Source organism: Gracilinanus agilis, chromosome 1, assembly GCF_016433145.1.
Source record: "Gracilinanus agilis isolate LMUSP501 chromosome 1, AgileGrace, whole genome shotgun sequence".
Classification (NCBI taxonomy): domain Eukaryota; kingdom Metazoa; phylum Chordata; class Mammalia; order Didelphimorphia; family Didelphidae; genus Gracilinanus; species Gracilinanus agilis.
The window spans coordinates 554,314,694-554,333,612 of NC_058130.1; the positions used below are offsets into that span (position 1 = coordinate 554,314,694).

The following is an 18,919-nucleotide window of genomic DNA, read 5'->3' on the forward strand; positions in this document are numbered from 1 at the left end:
ATTATATATACATATATTTGTATGTCATCTCTCCACCATTATATTATTAGCTCCTTAAGCAGAGGGATCAGCTTTACCTCTTTCTTGTGTCCTCAGCACTTAGCATAGTGCATGACATGTAGTAGGAACTTAAATGTTTTTTCTGAATTATTGATCAATTTTATGAAGCCCAAAGTAAATGTGGGATGGTTCTTTGAATAACTCTTGCCACTCTGTTTGACTAGAAAGATGAAGATGAAAACCGTTGTCTATGTTCTCAAGGAGCTTAAAAGCTACTAGAGGGATGATGATGATGGTGGTGATGGTGATGATGGCGATAATGATGCTAGCATGCAGAGAGCACCTTAAATTTAACAAAGCCTCATGCATGTTATCTCATTCTTGTGGCAGGGATCAAGTAATATATTTAAAGGGCTTTGTAAAACTTAAAGTGCTTTATTAATACCAATTATTATTATTCTTATAATAATGATAATTATCCCACTACTAATTTTTATGTTTTCAGACTAGAGACAATTGATTTTCATCTTTAAATTTTTCATAATAGCAGTTATTAAACACCAACTATGTACCAGGCACTGTGCTGAGCACTGGGGATACAAAAAGAGGCAGACAATCCTTGCCCTCAATGTGCCTATAATCTAATGTGGGAAACAACATGCAAACAAATATATACAAGCAAATTGTATATGGAATAAATAGGAAATAATTACTAGAAGGAAGGCACTAAAATTAATTGTCCAAGGTCAAAATAGAGACTGGATGAGCTGGGAGGACAGCAGGCTTTCTCACTTTGGGGAATTTGATCAGGATTCCTCCTCAGATCACTCTAGGCTCCTCCCCAAATCATAGATCCATGTTCTTAACAATATTCCTCCATGTAATGCTTTGAATCATAAAAGCTACATTCTCCTAAGAATTAAAGTCCCAAATGGCTGGAGAAAAGGAGTTTGACTATTGCAGTTCAGGCAAACACAATATTTCCCATACATGATGTTCCCTATAGTGAATATTCCATCTTCTGCTTCCATGCCTTGGAGCGCCTACGAAAATGTCTTCCTTTAAGGCTGCAAAACATTACCACTAGTGTGTCATGCAGGAAAAATGGCATTAAGAATGCCAAGAGGAAGAACTATAATCATAAAAAAAGTTTACCATTGGCATCCATGCAGCCAAGAGAGTTCCTTCTTCCCCCTTAGAGGATTTATGGGAGGACACGGTGGGCAGAAATAAATGGGCTGTGATTTTTGTCATTGGAGAGGGTAATGATTACAAAGGCTTCCTTATCCCAATAAACAAAGGAGTCCCAGAAAAGCTCAAAACCCCCTGTCACCTTAACCAAATAAAACTAAGTAATAACAACCCAAAGCCCCTTCTTTTTCATATGCAGGAAGTTTGTATACCAACTAGTCACCAGTTTCCCAAAAATCTTCCGTCCTCTGCCTACCATGGATCAGCATTATGTTTTTCAGGACTAAGGCATGGTTGTGCCAGACTCAGATAAAAAATCTTACCAAAAACCCCACCAGACTTTACTTATTTGATAGAGGGTGCCTCATTCTGTCTGGGGTCTCAATGGATCACCTAAATCCATCCAGGATCCCAGTGGTCTCCCATGTATCCATCCATCCTGACTGTTTCCTTCATTCATTTTCTGAGTATTTTCAATAAAGCTGGTTTACTTTTACTGTCTTATTATATGCTTGGGGTTTCCTTGACTAGGACTCGGGCATTTCAAATATTCCTAAATCTGAACTAAGACAGAGAAGATGATTTCACTGACCCTTTCTAGTTTTTATATTCTACTAGATAATATTGAAGCTAAGACTATTTGTTCTCTGAATTCACAGAAAGTCAGAAGTCACCTAGAAAAAAGTTGCAACTCAGTGACTTTTCTTTGAAACAATATGATTTATTGTACAGCAAGCCAAAAGAGGGACAAAGACTGGGCCAAGGTCCCTGACAGTTAGAATATGGAACAGCTCAAAACACTTACAGACAGTGAGTTCCATCCTTCATCTCAACTTTCCCGATATCTATCAAGGGCACACCTAGGTAAATCAGCTTTGAGTACCAGGTTTTTAAGGTTAGAGACCGCCAAGATAAAGGAATCTTGATCAGGCAAAACATATCTGAAAACTGAGGAAGTGAAGCTAGAATAAGGATAAGAGAGGGTGAATGAGGAGGGCTAGCTGCAAAGAAGAGCATAATAGGGAGTTTGGGTTTGTTTGGTTTTTTTTAAGTTGACTACAGAGGAAGTTCATTGGATGATTTTCCAAGTTAATAGAAAGGAGTTATGACAAGCAATTGGACTGCGCCTTCCTGCTGGGAAAGAATATAATAACGGGAAAAATGAAGACTCCCTATCCTAAGGATCTTTATCTTTATTCCTGTAAGTTCTTAGCTTTCTAATCTGACACAAACAGAAGTCTCCTATATGGATAATCCTTTGTTTTTTGAGATGAAAGATAATATAGATGATTTCTCTCCTAGAGAATCATTTTTTCTTTGGATTCTGTGGTTTAGAGTATATATTTGGCAGTGGTTTGGCAAGGAATAAGAGTCTATTACGTTTTTTTCTTTTTCTGGCAGCTTAGTGTAATAAAAAACTAAGCTGAAGTCCCAACCCAAACACTTACTTAGTGATTACTTTAGGTAGGTCTTTCAGCTTCTCTGAGGTTAAGTTTCCTCCCTTGTAAAATAGGGATAATAATACCTTACCTGGCCACTTCACAGGGTTATTGTGAAGATGAGCTGGCTTCAGAATCAGGAAGACAAGGTCTCAAGTTGTATCTCTGAAACCTATTGGCTTTATAACCCCAAGAAAGTCACATAACCTCCATGTACCTTAATTTCCTCATCTAAAAATGGATTACTAATAGCACCTTCCTACTGTTAAAGAACAGTATCTACAACAGAGTAAGAACAATATAAAACTATTATTATTAGGTATTGTTATTGTTCAGTTATGGCCACTTTAGGGTTTCTTGGGAAAGAGTGGTTTGCCATTTCTTTATCCATCTCACTTTATAGATAAGGAAACTGAGGCAAACAGGGTTAAGTGACTTGACTAGGCTCATCTGAAGTCATATTTGAACTCAGGAAGATGATCTTCTTGACTCCAGGCCCAACACTCTATCCACTTTGCCACTTAACTGCCCTTTAGCTATAATTAACTATTATTTGAGGCTCCAGTACCCCTACCAATTCTCTAAGACTAAATTATGGAGAAAATGTCTGTCTATATTAATAGAGAACATTTTTCAACTATTAAATCATAGATTTAGCCAAAAAAAAGTGGAAATTACTTTGGAAAAATTATTAATAAAACCACCTTTTGAAGGAGTAATTTATTTGATAAAGATGACCTGGACAGATTAAAACTTTGCTCATATCACTAATTTCCCAAGTTTTTTAGTCTCTTTTTAGCCACTCCATATGGCAACCATATGAAGAAGATTGCTATCATTGTCTTTATTTCATGGGTGAAAAAACAGAGACCCAGAAGGCTTACTTGTCTTTGTTAGGCTAACAGAAGGAGAGCCAGGCTCAACTCAACCCCACTGTGCATTGCTGCTTGACCTGAAAATCATTTACTTCCTGACCAAGTGGTTTAGATCAGACTGCCTGTAGGGAGTACTAATCACTAACCAAACTTAGCTCTCATGGACTTTCTACTCTAGACATCTACCAAGAAACATGAGGAATTGACGGGGAAAAAAGAGAGAGAGAGAATTGGGTTCATATAGCCTAGTCTCTGTTTTCCTAAGCTTCATATTTCTGGATCATTCAAGATGGGCTTTGTTTTCCAGGTTAAATTCTAGAACCCAGAGGTCTTAAAAAAGCAAATCTATACCCATCCACTTATGACAACTTAGGGGGTCAACTGCCAGTATACATAGGTAATTACATATAGACATGTCTATAAGTACTATAGAGAACCAAAGTGTGTACAAGAAACTATCTTTGAGTTCTATCCAAGATAATCTAGCAGTCCCTGATTCTGTGGTGGAGGCCAAGAATTACTGAAAGAACAACCACTTTGACTCTGAAGTTGCCCCTCAAAAATGTCATGGGATACCTATAGATTTAATTAGATTTTTGAAGTCATTTTTATAACCTAGATTTCTCCCTATATACTTTTGCCTTCCTTACCTAGAGAACAGTTTCTTATAACAAAAAAATGTTTTTGAGAAAGGAAAACAAAATAAACTGCAAAACTAATCAATACTTTGAAAAAAATCTAACATATGCAATGTTCTATGCCTGTAAGCCTCCAAACTCCACAAAGGAATAATAGAAGACATCTTCTCATCTTTCCTCTTTGGAGACAAGTTTATTCTTTATGATTTCTCAGCATTTCAGTTACTTTGTGGTAGTTGTTTTTTTCCAAATATGTAATTATAATATTGAATATTGTTGCCCTAATTCTACATAATTTACTTTGTATCAGTTCATCTAAATCTTTCCATGATTTTCTGTATTCCTCATGTCCATTTTTTTATAGCACAACAATATCCTATTACATTTATGTACCATAATTTATTTAGTCACTTAATAGATGTTTACTATTTCCATTTCTCTGCTATGATGAAAAGTGCTATTCTAAATAATTTGCTACATATGATGCCTTTCTATTTGTCATTTTGTATTTCCTCAGAATATATGCCCACAAGTATAATCTATGGGACAAAGAGTACTCACATTTTAGTCATTCCCTTTGAATAAATCCAAATAGCTTTCCATATACACACTGTTGTACTAATTGGTACAAATAATATGAATTCCAAGATCCACCAGCAATGTATCAGTGCATCTGTCTTTCTATAAGTCATCCAACATTGACTATTCCTATCTTTATCATTTCTTCCTATAATTAAAGATTTGGAACATTCTTTCATGTCATTGTTAATAGTTTACAATCCCTTTGAGAACTGCTTATTTATATGAAGTTAGGTGCTATATTGTTTACTCAGTTGGGGATAACATTGGTCTTCTACATTTCTGTTAGTTGTCCATATATCTTAGAAATCAGAATATTCAAAATATTTCATACAGAGATACTTTTTTCATAATTAGCTATTTCTTTTTTTCTTGGCTACATTTTTTTGTTTGTGCAAAAGCTTTCCAGGTTCATATAATCAGAATTAAATATGTTATTTTTTGTAATTGCTTCTGCCCCTTGTTTCATTAAGAATTTACCTCCTGCTCATACCTATGAAAGATATATTCCTTCCTCTTCTTTTTTTGCAGTGTGATTTTAATATCCAGGTCACACATCCATTTAAAATTTATTGTGAAATACAGTTTAAGATATTGGTCTAAACCTAATTTCTTCTAGACTGCTTTCCAGTTTTTATAGCAGTTCTTATAAAATAGGACACTCCTTCCTAGATAATTTGTGTTTTCAAGTTTATCAAATAATTGGTTATTGAATTCAATTATTTTAGATTCTCCTCTTGTAATATTGAACATATGTAATATTGACCTGCTCTTCTATTTTTTTAAACTGGTACCAAATGGTTTTGATAGTTGCTGCTTTATAAGGCGGTTTGAAGTCTGGAAGTGTTATCCGCACCTCATTCCTACCTTTTACACTCTTTCCTTTAATGTTTCCAGTATAGATCTTTTGTTGCTCCAAATGAATTTTGTTATTGCATATACTCCATAAAGTATACCTTTGGCAGTTTGATTGGAATAACATTAAATCCATAAATTGACTGGTAATATTGTCGTCTTTATTTCATTGGCATGGCTCAGCCAGGAGCACTGAATATTAACATGAGTTTCTTCAGGGCAGGGATGATCTTTTTGCCTCTTTTTTTTTTTTCCACAATCCTTAGCACAGTACCTGGCATATTGTAGGCGTTTAATAAACATTTATTGAATTAAATTGAATATTCATCTAGCTACTTAAATTCTTAATTTCTTTAATGATTATTTAACCATTAAATGTACTACTGATTTGTAAGTATAACATATATAGTATATTATATAGCATATTGATTTTATCTTAGTTGATGATTTCTAAATATTTTATTCATTTTATAGTTGTTTCAAATAGATTTTTCCTATCTTCAATTGCCTTCTGGATTTTGTTATCGTTGCCTAGAAATTCCATTTGGTTTTGTGGGTTCATTTTGTAGTTTGCAGCTAAACTGAAGAATTATCTCATTTAGTTTTGAGTTTTGTTTTTTTTTTTGCTTGATACTCTGGAATGTTCAGAGTAAACCATTTAGCAAAGAGGGTCAGTTGTATTTCCTCTTTGCCTATCTTTATTGTGCCTTTAATTCCTTTATCTTGTCTTTTTACCATTGCTAACATTTCTAGAATAATTTGGAACAATAGACCACCCTTGCTTTATGCCTCTATTTAATTGGAAAGCTTTTTTGTAACCCTAATGCATGTTATGCTTACTTTTAGTTTTACATAAATATTTTTTATCAATTTTTACAAAGACTATTCTGTGCCTTTATTAGTTGGTCTCATTCTCTACTTCTCACTTTCACATATATCCATCAGACTACATGTTTCCCTTTTTGACTGTTTCTACTCTTCTTCCCTTTCAAGGCTTTCATTGATATTTATTTTAATAAGCTTTCATCTGTATGAAAACAATGGGGAGACAGTAGTGGGATTCAGCCTCATGATTTTCCTCAGACTGGAAAGTCCTCTGGGGATGCCCCTGAGTGTGGCTCCAAAGTTACAAATCTACTTTGAAACAAGCTTAAAGTATGAGTTCCAGGCCCAGTGGCTTAGAAGATATAAGGCAGATATATCCTAAAACTATAGGGCACCAAACATAAACTCTCCAGAACCCTTCTGAAGTTATTCATTCCAAAAACAGTTCTCAGGTGCCTACAATGTACTATGCTGGATGCTCTGGGAGATTCCAAGGGGGGAAAATGAGTTAAGGTCCCTGTTGCTGAGGAACTTACAAGCTTGATGACAGGGAAACGAATTACTTTGTTTGGCCAAACCCCACCCCAGTCAAATTCCTGTTAACCTCCCCAAAGCTTGACCCTGTTGTTTAGTTTATCCTTATTCCTTACTTGGAATATTTAATCACAGAGAGGTATGAATACTTAATACAAAAAGTTCATTTATATGGACCAAGCTTTTGTCAATAGGAATCCCCTTCTCAGAGAGACATCAAGAGTTTATTATTCTACCTAGCTGTAGAAAACAAAAGAAAATAGAAGAGAAACAAAAAACTTAAGGTTAGAAAAACTTTTAGCTATATTTCTGCAAATTCTGCTAATATCTCATTGGTTGTTTAACTACAGTATTGAAACAGGTGTGTTTGGTGCATGAACCATCAGATCTCAACTCTGATCATTTAGCCTCCTTCTTTTACATGTCATTATAATAAATTAAAGTGGGTGCTTTTCCATTGCTCTATTCTTTTGGGGAGAGAGATTGTTCCATTCCTCTGATATGGACAGTCTTTTTTTCTTTGCCACAAATAAATAAATGAATAAATGAATAACTAAATAAGCAAATGATGTTCAATCCCACTTGAAAGTCTGTTATCTCTAGCTTGAACTAATGGTCAGGGAATTTCTTTCTTCTCTTCTAGGATCTCAGGAGATACTTTGCTCCATTTATTCAGAAAGTATTTACTAAGGGCCTGCTATGTGTCAATTATTATGCTAGGTGCTGAGGATACAAAGATAAAAATTAAATGGTCACTGCCCTCAAGGAACTTGCATTCTTTTGGTGACACATCCTTTTCCCAACTTTCTGTTTTACTTGCTACCAGCTACATAATCTCAAGAGTAATGCCTATAAATTGAAATGTCATCACTATTTCTCCAATCTAACATGTCAAAAGAATAGCCCCTTTATTCAGCTCAGCTATTACATAAAATCTCAGTACAGATGATTTTAAAGTTTTGATGGTCTGATTTTTTGGAGTCCTACACACACACACACACACACACACACACACACACACACACACACACCTTCTATTTATAACTATGTTCGTATGAAACTAACTGCTCCACTACAACATCATTTCATCTATGTTTCCATTTTAGGTGGAGTTGGTTTGCCTGTTGAACAAAACTTTAATATCCATATGAGTATTTGTATTGATTCAATGTAGCTCACTGTGGGGGAATTGATGTTTATTCTAATAAGGTTGCCATTCCTCAAAACATTTCTGTAATTACCTTCAGAAAATGTGACATTTTAAAAAATCCTTAGTTGAAGGTAGATTTAAATGTTGGAAAAAGCCAAAAGTTATTTGAAGCCATTTCTGGTGAATAAGGTAGAGAAACCAAATAGTCCTGAATAACTGGATTTGTTGGAAACCTGGCTAGAAACTCTTTGCTGGATCCCAGAGTTAACTCTACTTTCTGATCACATTCAATAGTAGTTTTATGTCAAAAATACAGAGTAATTGTCGAGTAACAAAACTGATTTCTTGTATGGCTCTTAAACTAATTCCAAAGTTATCATCACCATCCACTAACATTTATTAAATGCCTACTATTTGCAAGAGCCTATCAATTTCCAAAAATCCACAGCTCACATTTACTTCTAAGTTGTAGAGGGAGCAGGTGTGGAGGAGTGGCGAGAATTTGGGATAGTTGTTTTCTAGTACTGCATGTCCATTTAGCAAAGTAAATATCATACATGGTAGGAAAAGGGATAGAGAATAAGAAACCATACTAGTAGAAAAAAATAATGACTATCTTTCAGAAGGTATGACATTAAAGGAGAAAAAGGACAAGTTATACAAGGTTTGTAGGGACTTGATTGCAGTCAAACCATAAAGGCAACAGAAAGTTCCTGGCTCAGCAAGGGGTGGTAGGTGAATTTAGAGAACTATTTTCCAAGAAATCCCAGAGGTGTTTCCTGAAGGCAAGACCAAAATCAGATAGGGCCAGAGCTCTCCATGCTCTTGAGTTGTTTAAATTGGGAGTTTTTTGGACCTGATATGATCCTGCAAGAAAATGGAGATTGGCTACAGAATAGCATTGAATAAGGCTGTGTCTTAGAAGCCTGGTTGGAAACTGCTCTTGGCTAAGACCCCAGAATATCAGTGTTTTTCTGCACTGTTTATGCTCCCTGCTATTCAGTACCTCCATCACAGCAGGAACTGTTGATGATTATAAATAGAACTGGGGTCAACGTCTGCATGCCTTTCTCCTCTAAAAGATGAATCCATTGGAAATTTGCTGATAATTTTGATACTTTTCTCCTCTTGCTTCCATTCCCTTCTTTTAAGGATATGATTATTATGGAACACTATGATGCTTTCTCTAGCCACAACCAGCCTTTTAATCACCTCAATTGTTTATTTCCTCATGGTATAAATCTATCACTTCACCAGCTCTTGTGCTTAGATGGAACGTTTTGCAAAAAAACCAATTTTACTTTCTACCAAGCTGCTTGCAAAAATGGTGATGCTATAAACATTGAGGCTATGCTCAAAAGAACTCTAACCTTCATTCTCTCAAGTAAAGGGAAGAAAAAAAATATGCTTTTTTTCCCCCTTTTCTTCCTATCCTAAATAGTTAGGTGAATAAAAGGTTTTGAGATGGAAAAACCCTTCTCCATCTTGGAATCTCATCCTTTATGCAGGGCCAACTTTAGGCAAAAGTGAGATTCAAAAAAATTCATTTCTCTTTAATGGCAAAGAAAAGGCAGCATAAGGAAGAAAGTACTGAATTTAGGGTCAAGCTTCTGGTCCTAACTCTAGTACTAATTACATATATGAGCTTGGGTATGTTCTAGGATCATAAAATTGTAGGTCTAAAACTAGAAGGGACCACAGAAACCACCATCAAATCCAACCCCTTTATTTTAGATGAGGAAACTGAGGTATGTAATAGTTACGTGATTTGCCATTAGTCACAAAGCTAGTAATTATGTGAGATAAGATTTGAACTTGGATCTTCAAAACTCCAAATCCACTGACATTTCTTCTGTGTATCCATCCTACCTTCCCTAAGCTAATGGTCTCATCTATAAAATGAAGGGCTTGATTAAATAATTTTTATTCTTTCATTTCTGAAATTCTGTTATTCACTGTCCTCCTCCTTTTGTTTTTACCATTTCTCTTATGCTTCACCCCTCCTGCCCTTCACAATAATACCTTTTTTTTTTTTCACGCTTTTTCTCCTGGTAGTACACTTCTCTTCTCTAGAAGTGATAATCTAATGTGATAAAATAGGTACATTGTCTTTTCCTAATGACTTTTTAAAAGTTCCCTGGACAAAGTATCTTTATTCAGTTTAACAAGCATTCCTTTTTTTTTTCTTTTTAAATAAACTCTTATCTTCTTGGTATTGATTCCAAGGCAGAAGAGTGATAAGGGCTAGGCAATGGGGGTTAAGTGACTTGCCCAGGGTCACACAACTAGAAGTATCTGTGGCTAGATTTGTACCTAGGACCTCCCATCTCTAGACCTGGCTCTCAATCTAACTGACCCCCAAGTATTTCTTCTAAATTTTATTGATATTCTTTCTTTTTATATTTCCTAAATTGCCTTTTGTATCCCCCCCATCTATTTTCCCTCTCAAGAAGCCATCTCCGTTATCAAAGTTTTTTTTTTTTCAAAAAAGAAGTAGAAGAGAAAAATAAATAAACAATCCTGGTGATATAATGGTAAATATCTTACAGAAAATAAATGCAATATTTCTTATTGTTGGATCTTCCCAACTCTGCAAAGTAAGGGGGAGGGGTATCTTCTCATGTTTCTTTTTTTGTAACCAAGCTTTTAACAAGCATGCCTTAAGCATCTCCTGTGGGCAAGACACTTGGAATATAAATATAGCTCCCTCAATGGGGGTATTTTTCCAATTCCCCTAGATTGTAAACGATATTATTTACATATATAAACCTTCATATACTTATGTTAATTATATTAAAATGAATACTTAAAATATTCCCTTATATCAAGATAAAGATATTGCCCTCAGGGAGCATATATTCTAATTGAAGAATAGATCACTCACTCATAATCAATCGGTAGACATTTTTAAGCACTTGCTATGTGTTAGACATCGTGCTAAGATCATGTTCATAAGTAAATAGTAAAGATATAAAAAATAATCTCAATAAAGAGGCAGGAATGCTACTAATCAGTAAGGTCTCATGTATATAATGACACCTGGTATTTCATGTATTAAAGGACACAAGATTTTCTGTTAGGTATGAATGAGGAGGGTATGCACACCAGTCATGGGGTCTGTATATGCAGATATAAGGGAGTAGGAAATGGAGTACTGAAAAGAAACATTAGCTGGTCCTCTAGTTTAACTTGAATCAAAATGCATGAAAGGGAGTAATATGAAATAAGGCTAAAAACCTAAGTGAAATCCAGACTATGGAGGGATTTAAATGCCCAGATGAGGATTTTATATTCTAAAGGCAATAGGGAGCAATTTAAGTTGAGGTTTTTAAGTGTACTGTGACACGGACAGAGCTTTTGTAGGAGTGTCAGTTTGGCAATAGTGTGGAGAATGAATTTGGAAGGGAAAAGATGGAGGCAGGGAAAAAAGTCTCACTTAGGAGACTTTTGCAATAGTCCAAGTGAGAAGTGTTGTGGACCTGAACAAGAGTAAAAGCTATGTCAGTGGAGAGACGGCAATGGAGGTGAGAGATATCGTGGAGGTAAATTTGAAAAATCTTAGCAACTGAAGGAGGAATGCTGAGAAGAGGAGAGACAAAGATGATTTCAAAGCTTGTGAATCTCAGTGACTAGAAAGATACTGGGACTACCAACAAAAATGGGGAAGTTTAGAAGAAGATTGGGTTTGAGGTGAAGTAAGATGACTTATCTTTGACATATTGTTTGAAGTACCGATAGAATATCTTGGTGGAGGTCAAGAAGGAAATTAGGGCTGTATGTTTATATTTGAGAATCATCAGGATGATTGTTGAATCCATGATTGCTGATGAAATCTTCAAGCAGAAAAGTGTAGATTAGAGAAGAGGACCTCAAACAGAATTTTGAGGGATAAGCATCCTTAATGGACAGGGTGGGGATGATGTTTAATGAAAAGTAGCAACCCTAATAGTAAGAATTTCAGGTACCTTGACAAGCCAGTGGAAGAACTGATTAGGAACAGGTGAAACTTTTAGGCTTGTATCTAAAATAATGCTTTCGATATCATTATTTCATCTCTCATTTCTATAGATATGCAAATTTTATAACACACTTCAAACTGAATATCCTAAACGTCTTAAACTAATCATGTCTGAAAGAGAACTCACCTTTCCCCCTAAACCTTGCCCAGCACTACCTTCTCTATTACTGTTGAAGATAACACCATTCTCCCAGGCCTTTGGGCTCACAACCTAGGAGTCATCCTGGATTCTTCACTATCTTTCACCTCCATCTCCACACTGTTTCCCTTGATTTCACCCTATTTCAATCATGTTGCCTATCAATTTCACCTCTGCAACATCTCTAACATATATCCCCTTCTCTCCTCTGACACTGCCACCCCCACCCCCAGTGCAATCCCTCCATATTTCAAGTTATTGCAGTACCCTGCTGGTGGATCTGCCTGCCTCAAGTCTCTCACCACTCCAATCCATCCTCCATCCAACCATTAAAGTGACTTAACTAAGTCACAGGTCCAGTAATATCACTCCCTACTCTGTAAACACAAATGACTCCCTATCTCCTCCATGATCAAATATAATTTGCTCTGTTTAGCATTCAAGGCCTTTCATGATCTAGCCCCCTCTTACCTTTCTAATTTTCTCACACCCTACTTCCCAGAAAGTTCTCTTTGATCCAGTGACACTTGTCTCTTAACTATTACATAAATAAGACACCCCATCTCTCATTTTCTCTGACTATCTCCTATGCTTAGAATATTCTTCCTCTTCCACTCCACCCACTGGCTTCCCTTAATTCCCAACAAAATTCCTGTCTTTTATAGGAAATACCTTTTTAATTCTAGGGCGTTCTCTCTATTAACTATTTCCCATTTATCCTGTATGTAGTTTGTATATATTTGTTTGCATGTTTTCTCCCTTATTAGACTGTAAGGTCCATAAGGGCAGAGACAGTCTTTTGTACCCTTTTGTATCCCCCATGTTTAGCATAGTACCTGGCACATAGCAGACACTTAATAAATATTTCATGGCTGATCAATTGATATTAGCTCAGTAGTGCATGTGTATATTTTTTTCAAGTCAGAGGACTAGGTACATATCCCAGCTCTACTACATAATATCCATGTGACCTTAGGTAAGTCACTAAACTAGCTAAACCCCAATTAAAACATATATATATATATATGTTTATATATATATATATGTGTGTGTGTGTGTGTGTATACATAATATACATGTCATGGCAGTAATATATTAAATTTTTAATAAATATAGAAGTATACATATATCATTTCTAAATAAACAAATATTGATATATTTGAGTATGTAGTTATACGAATTTTATTTCTAGGGATATACACTGAAAAACATTTGGAAATCACTAGCCTAGAATATGCTTTCTTCATTCAAATCGAACCCATTCTTCAAAGCATGGTTCTTTTTCCACCTCTTCTGTGAAAATCTCCAACAATAAATATTTATCAAACTGTGATTAGGAGAGGGAGATAAGAATGGAAGAAGATGAGCATTTGTTAAGCACCTACTATGTACCAGGCACTATGTTAAACATTGAGGCTACAAAGACACACAAAAAAACCCCAAACAGTCCTTCCCCTCAAGATATATACATTGTTGTCCCACATTAATTTAGTTCTTAGTACCACTACCATCCAGTTTACCAATTAATTAATTACTGTCTTATCATTCAGCATTAGTTTCACATATTTTAGTCTTGGCTCTTCCAGGATGTTTGGGAGAACTGTTGGAGTCAGGGACTCTGTCTTTTATTTATTATTCCTAAAACAGTGCTTGCACATAGCAGATGTTAAGTAAATATTTGACTGATTGATAGGTTGATTCATTTAAACAGGCTAAAGGGGAAAATGCATTATAGGAATCAGGTGTTCTTCTTCACTGGGCCCACCATATTTTTCTTGGTCCAGAGGCTGTACTGCGATTAATTTCTGTGATTAATGGCATGAATATTGGATAGTTAGATGCTGTATAGTAAGAACATGACTAGAAGTAACTATTTAACCTGGCAAAAACACTGAACAAAGAGAGAAGTAAAGCTCTCTCATTTTTACCTACTGCCTCCCTTGGCTTTCTTTAATTTCTAGCAAAAATCTCATCTTGTATAAGAAGCCTTTCCCAACCCCTCTTAAGTCTAATGCATTTAAGCTCTTAATTATTTCCTGTTTATCCTGTATATAGCTTATCAAAACATATTTGTTTGTTTATGGTCTTCCCCACCCCCTTAGATTGTGAACTTCTTGAGGACAGGGACTGTCTTTTGCCTCTTTGTATCCCCAGTGTTTACCGTGACGCATGGCACATAGTAACCATTCAAGAAATTTTTACTAAGAAGCAAGTTTCTTTGTTTTTTTCTTTTTCGGAAAGGCACATGGCTAATAGACAACTTCAAAGGGAGAGGAAAAAAAATCTAGACTTGTGAATTTATTTTTCTTATATTCAGTCGTTAAGGAGAAGCTAATTTCTAGGTGCCAAATTCTTCAGGGAAATAAACACTTTTGTTCTTTAGTGCATAAGATTTGCAAGTTGATTATGTAGCCCATAACTTTTCTTAAGAAAAGAACAATCATTTTGCACAGGCTCAACAAACTGGAAAGGCACTGGAGGAGACAGCTTTTTTAAAAGCTTCTTCAGCTAAAAACAGACATGACAAAACCCTTGCATCATATTCTGGGAGATGGTCAGTCCAGCATTTCTCTGCCTGCCCAGGCAGATTCTCCTGTTCTAGGGAGGGTGTCTAGGCTTCTTAGAAACACATTCTGCAAAGTAGCAACTGAAATGCCTCCTGTTCCTTAATTATAGTCTAATCTAAGATATCCAGACAGCACAAAGTTAGAAATGTGTGTGTTTCTCTTCAGTGCCAAGCAGTGCAGAGAAATCTAGATTTCCTTTTTTTTTTCTTTTTGCTGCTGTTCACTTGGTTAAACTGATTGGCTTTGAGAATGGCAGGCACCTGTCTGAAAGGAGCCAAGCTAATGTTAGAAACACTTGGTGATCAGTAGCTGTGCTTCAACAGAGTCCGGGATTGCAGCTGCTTCCTGTTTCCTACGTGCTTTGGGCACGTTTGTGTGGATCTGATTCCACAGAAGGAGGGCACAGAGTAACAAGCAGAAAGAGAAATTTAACGGGTGTACCAGGATGCCCTGGTCTGCTATCAGGAAGCTGTGTTTCTCCTGGGCTGTGGGTGGAAATATAGGCAAGAAGGAAGATGTTCTACATTAGATAAAACTGAGTGAGTCAGGCATGTCTGGGAGGATTTGGGCCAATGAAACAAGAGTTTACACAAAGTAACTGGGCTCCAGAATGTCAAGAGCAGCTACCCAGATGAAAAGTAAGCCTTTATTGTGTTACAGAGGCTTCTATTTTTGTGACTGCAAAATTTTAGGAAATCTTTCCATATTATATTTATTTTAAAAGTTGTGGAGTCGGTTTTGTTCATTCATTCATTTGTTTTAGTTTGGTATTAAAAGATGTCAGTAAGTACATCCAATGTCAGATGCTTATTTGGGGGAAGGAAGAATGCAACAGAAGCTGATTCTTGAATTCAATGTGTCACATATTCATCTGGAAAAAATATGATTTTAAAGAAAAGTATCTGTATATGAACATAAAAGATTAGAGCCATAATCAACTATATTATTTTTTCTTTTTTCTGCTACACCAAATACAGAGTCAATGTCATCAAGGGGGTGAAGTTCTAGCAACCCAAGCAACGGGAGAAACTAGCCAAATTCCCCAAAATCATCATAATTCAAAACTCTTTTGGAAGAATGGATCTGAAGACTTAGAACTAGTATTTGAATCAAATCAGAAGGCACATTATACCTAGCAAAGTTCAAATTAGTAATTTGATTTAAATATGATCAGTTTACTTCTAGGATGTGCTCAGAAGTTATAGACATCCATCTCTTGGTTTCAGCAAAGTTGGTTACAAAGCAGTCTCTGAAAAATTATTCCTTTCTCCATTAACATCCTCTACAAATTCAAAGATGCTTTGGAGGAGGAGGGGGGTGGAAGGGAGGAGTATAAGAATAATATCTCATTAATTTTAGGTTTCATCTTTTAAAATTGAAAAGGATCTTTGAGATTATCTAGTTCTACCCCCTCATTTTTCAATCTAGGTAACTGAAGTCCCTAGAATTAATGTATGAATGAATGGACATTAACCAAGCAGTTGTGCCAAACACTGTGCTAAGTACTGAGGATATGAATAGAAAAAGCAACACAATCCCTGCCCTGAAGGAACTCCTACTTTATTTGGATGGGGGGGAAACACACAAATGTTCATTGCAGGGCAGATGGCAAGGTCCAAGGGTGCTGACTCTACATAAGCAGATCAAATGATAGTGCCAGAGGTCTGCAGGATGTAGAGGCAAGGCAGATGGCAAGGCCTGGAGGACCTTGGGGTGCACTGGCAGAACAAATGATAAGGTCTAGTTGTCCACCATCTCACTGGAATAGAATAGATGGTTTCCATTTCATCTCAATTATAGGAGTAGTCAGATCCCTCAGATATGTTCTAGGCACCTTGCCCAGGATCATCCAAGTAGTAAACAAAACTGGAATTTGAACCTACATCTTCTGATTTGCAATGCTATGCTTTTTTGCATAAGACAACTACCCTACTCCATTTCAGTAGAGTGCTGGAAATTTTGGATAAGGAAGTAGTTAAGATGGTGGCCATTTTCCTTTGGAGCATTTTCCCTAGTAGGAGATTTCCCCTCCTTTATTAACCAAACTATTACTTTGAGAATCTCCTGGTTTCAATGTTATAACTTTATTCCCATCTCTTTTCTTTTGACCTTACAATGTCTGAAAGACCAAATAGCAAAAGTACACATTTGAAAGGAGGTACCAACTGGTAAATGAGATACAGAATGAAAAAAAAATCATTTATAGTATATTCAGGTGAGAAAGAGGGAATTTATTGCCTACTTTATCAGTTGGTAATTCTATTATGTTCACTTAGAATGAGGTATATCTATTGTGCTACCTTGGAAAAATTCTGTAGCTGTTTCCTTCCTCCTCCAAATAAAACACATACATTTATAAAACTGAAAATGTCCAGAAAATTTTAAACCAGGAAGTGCTCGGTATTCAGGGGATAAAGTATTGCAAACTTCTTTTTAGAGTTAGTTTTCCCTAGCCACTCCTTAACAAAGAACAGGAAATGAATGTTTATTGTAATTTAGCTATATATGGTATAAACACAATTCTCTAAATCTAGGTAATTTTCCTGAGCCTTGCCCCTTTGTAATTTTGATTACTAGTTTTTAAGGGAGAAAAAAGCACAGGTGATGAAAACAAATGGACCATAACCTGCAGTATGTGGTTCAGCCATGCATATGTGATGAAAATTCATCCTATAAATCATAGTGAACCAGTTAAGGCTTGTTTAGAGACAGCCAAAATACAACCTCCCCCCCCAAAAAAAGTCCCCTTAATTTTCTTTGTGTTTCCAAAAGGTCAAATGCTGCAAATACTGGCCAGATGATACGGAGATATATAAAGACATTAAAGTTACCCTAATAGAAACAGAGCTTCTGGCAGAATATGTCATTCGAACATTTGCAGTGGAAAAGGTAAGTTTTCATTCTATCTTGGTGAAGCTGTACTACTATAAATGTCAACTTTTGCTACAGTAAACTTATCAATTTTTGATTCATCTGGAATAATTTAAAGGTGATCCTACCTGAAGGCAAGAGGCTAAACTAGAGGCTTTCTCTCAATCACTTTCCACTCTTGTATTCTTTGACAAGCAAAGTCCTATATCTAAAGACAATCTTTGTTATAGAACATTGAGTTTGTAGTCAAGAGACTAAATTCAAATTCTTGTTTTACTGGAGTCCAAATTATTTCATCTCTCTCACCCTCAATTTCTACATTTGTAAAATGGGAATAGATAATAATATTTTCACCAACTACCTTATGGGACCATTGAGAGGGAAGTGTTTTGTAAACCCTAAAATACTAAAGAAATGTTAATTATTCTAATAAGAAACTACTTTTTGCAGCCAACCCAAAAGGCAGGTTTCATTAATTTCCCTAGCTATACAGCTGAGATGAATTGTCTACCTCCCCGTATCTTTGTTTTTCATATAGCTGGTGGCATCATTCTGTTCATTTTTCCTATTCAGAAATATAATGGCTAATTTTCCTCATGCTCTTTGCCTACTATCATTAAATGTTGTGCTGTTTAAAAATATTCTAAGCCCTGAGAGACTGTGTCTCCCAGGACTCCCTGCTACAACTTCCCCTGACACCTCCCACTTCCTTTGTGGGAGGTGTCAGAGAAAGTATAAAAGAGAGTTTTGGCGCCTTTTCACTCTCTACCCTGGAGATACTCTCTCAACCTTAGAGGCTCTTGACCCTGGAGGAGGGTCTACCAGAGGAGACCTTTTTTCCCTACCTAACTTTTCCCTTTCCTAATCTAAATAAAACCTAGCTTTCTAACAATAAGTGCTACCTGATCTTAAATTGAGCTCCTAAGAGCTCTGGTCAATTTCCTCTCCTGGGTTTGGGGGCTACCACCGATTCCCTTCCTCAGGCTTTCCCCTTTCTACCCTTCCTTTTCCTTCCTTCTCCTATCCTACTTCCTCCTATCCCCCAAACCCATAATGTGTAACTGAAAAGTACAATTAAGACATTTTAGTTAGTTGTTGGTAGTGGGTTCATAGAAGCATAGTTGAGATGTAGGTCTCAACTCTATCTGGAAAGCTTTGTTGCCCTAATTATTTTCAGGCCTAGGCTTAGCACAGATTTTATATATATATATATGTATATATATATATATATATATATA

The 18,919-nt window shown here is 36.0% G+C and overlaps 1 protein-coding gene across 1 annotated transcript in view; it reads left to right on the forward strand.

The window, feature by feature from the left end:
* Positions 1 to 18,919, forward strand: part of PTPRM (protein tyrosine phosphatase receptor type M) — a 1,055,867-nt gene that overhangs the window by 992,073 nt on the left and 44,875 nt on the right. The window contains exon 25 of the mRNA XM_044666801.1: positions 17,583 to 17,699. Coding sequence (XP_044522736.1) covers positions 17,583 to 17,699 — 117 coding nt within the window. The remainder of the gene's footprint in view (positions 1 to 17,582; positions 17,700 to 18,919) is intronic.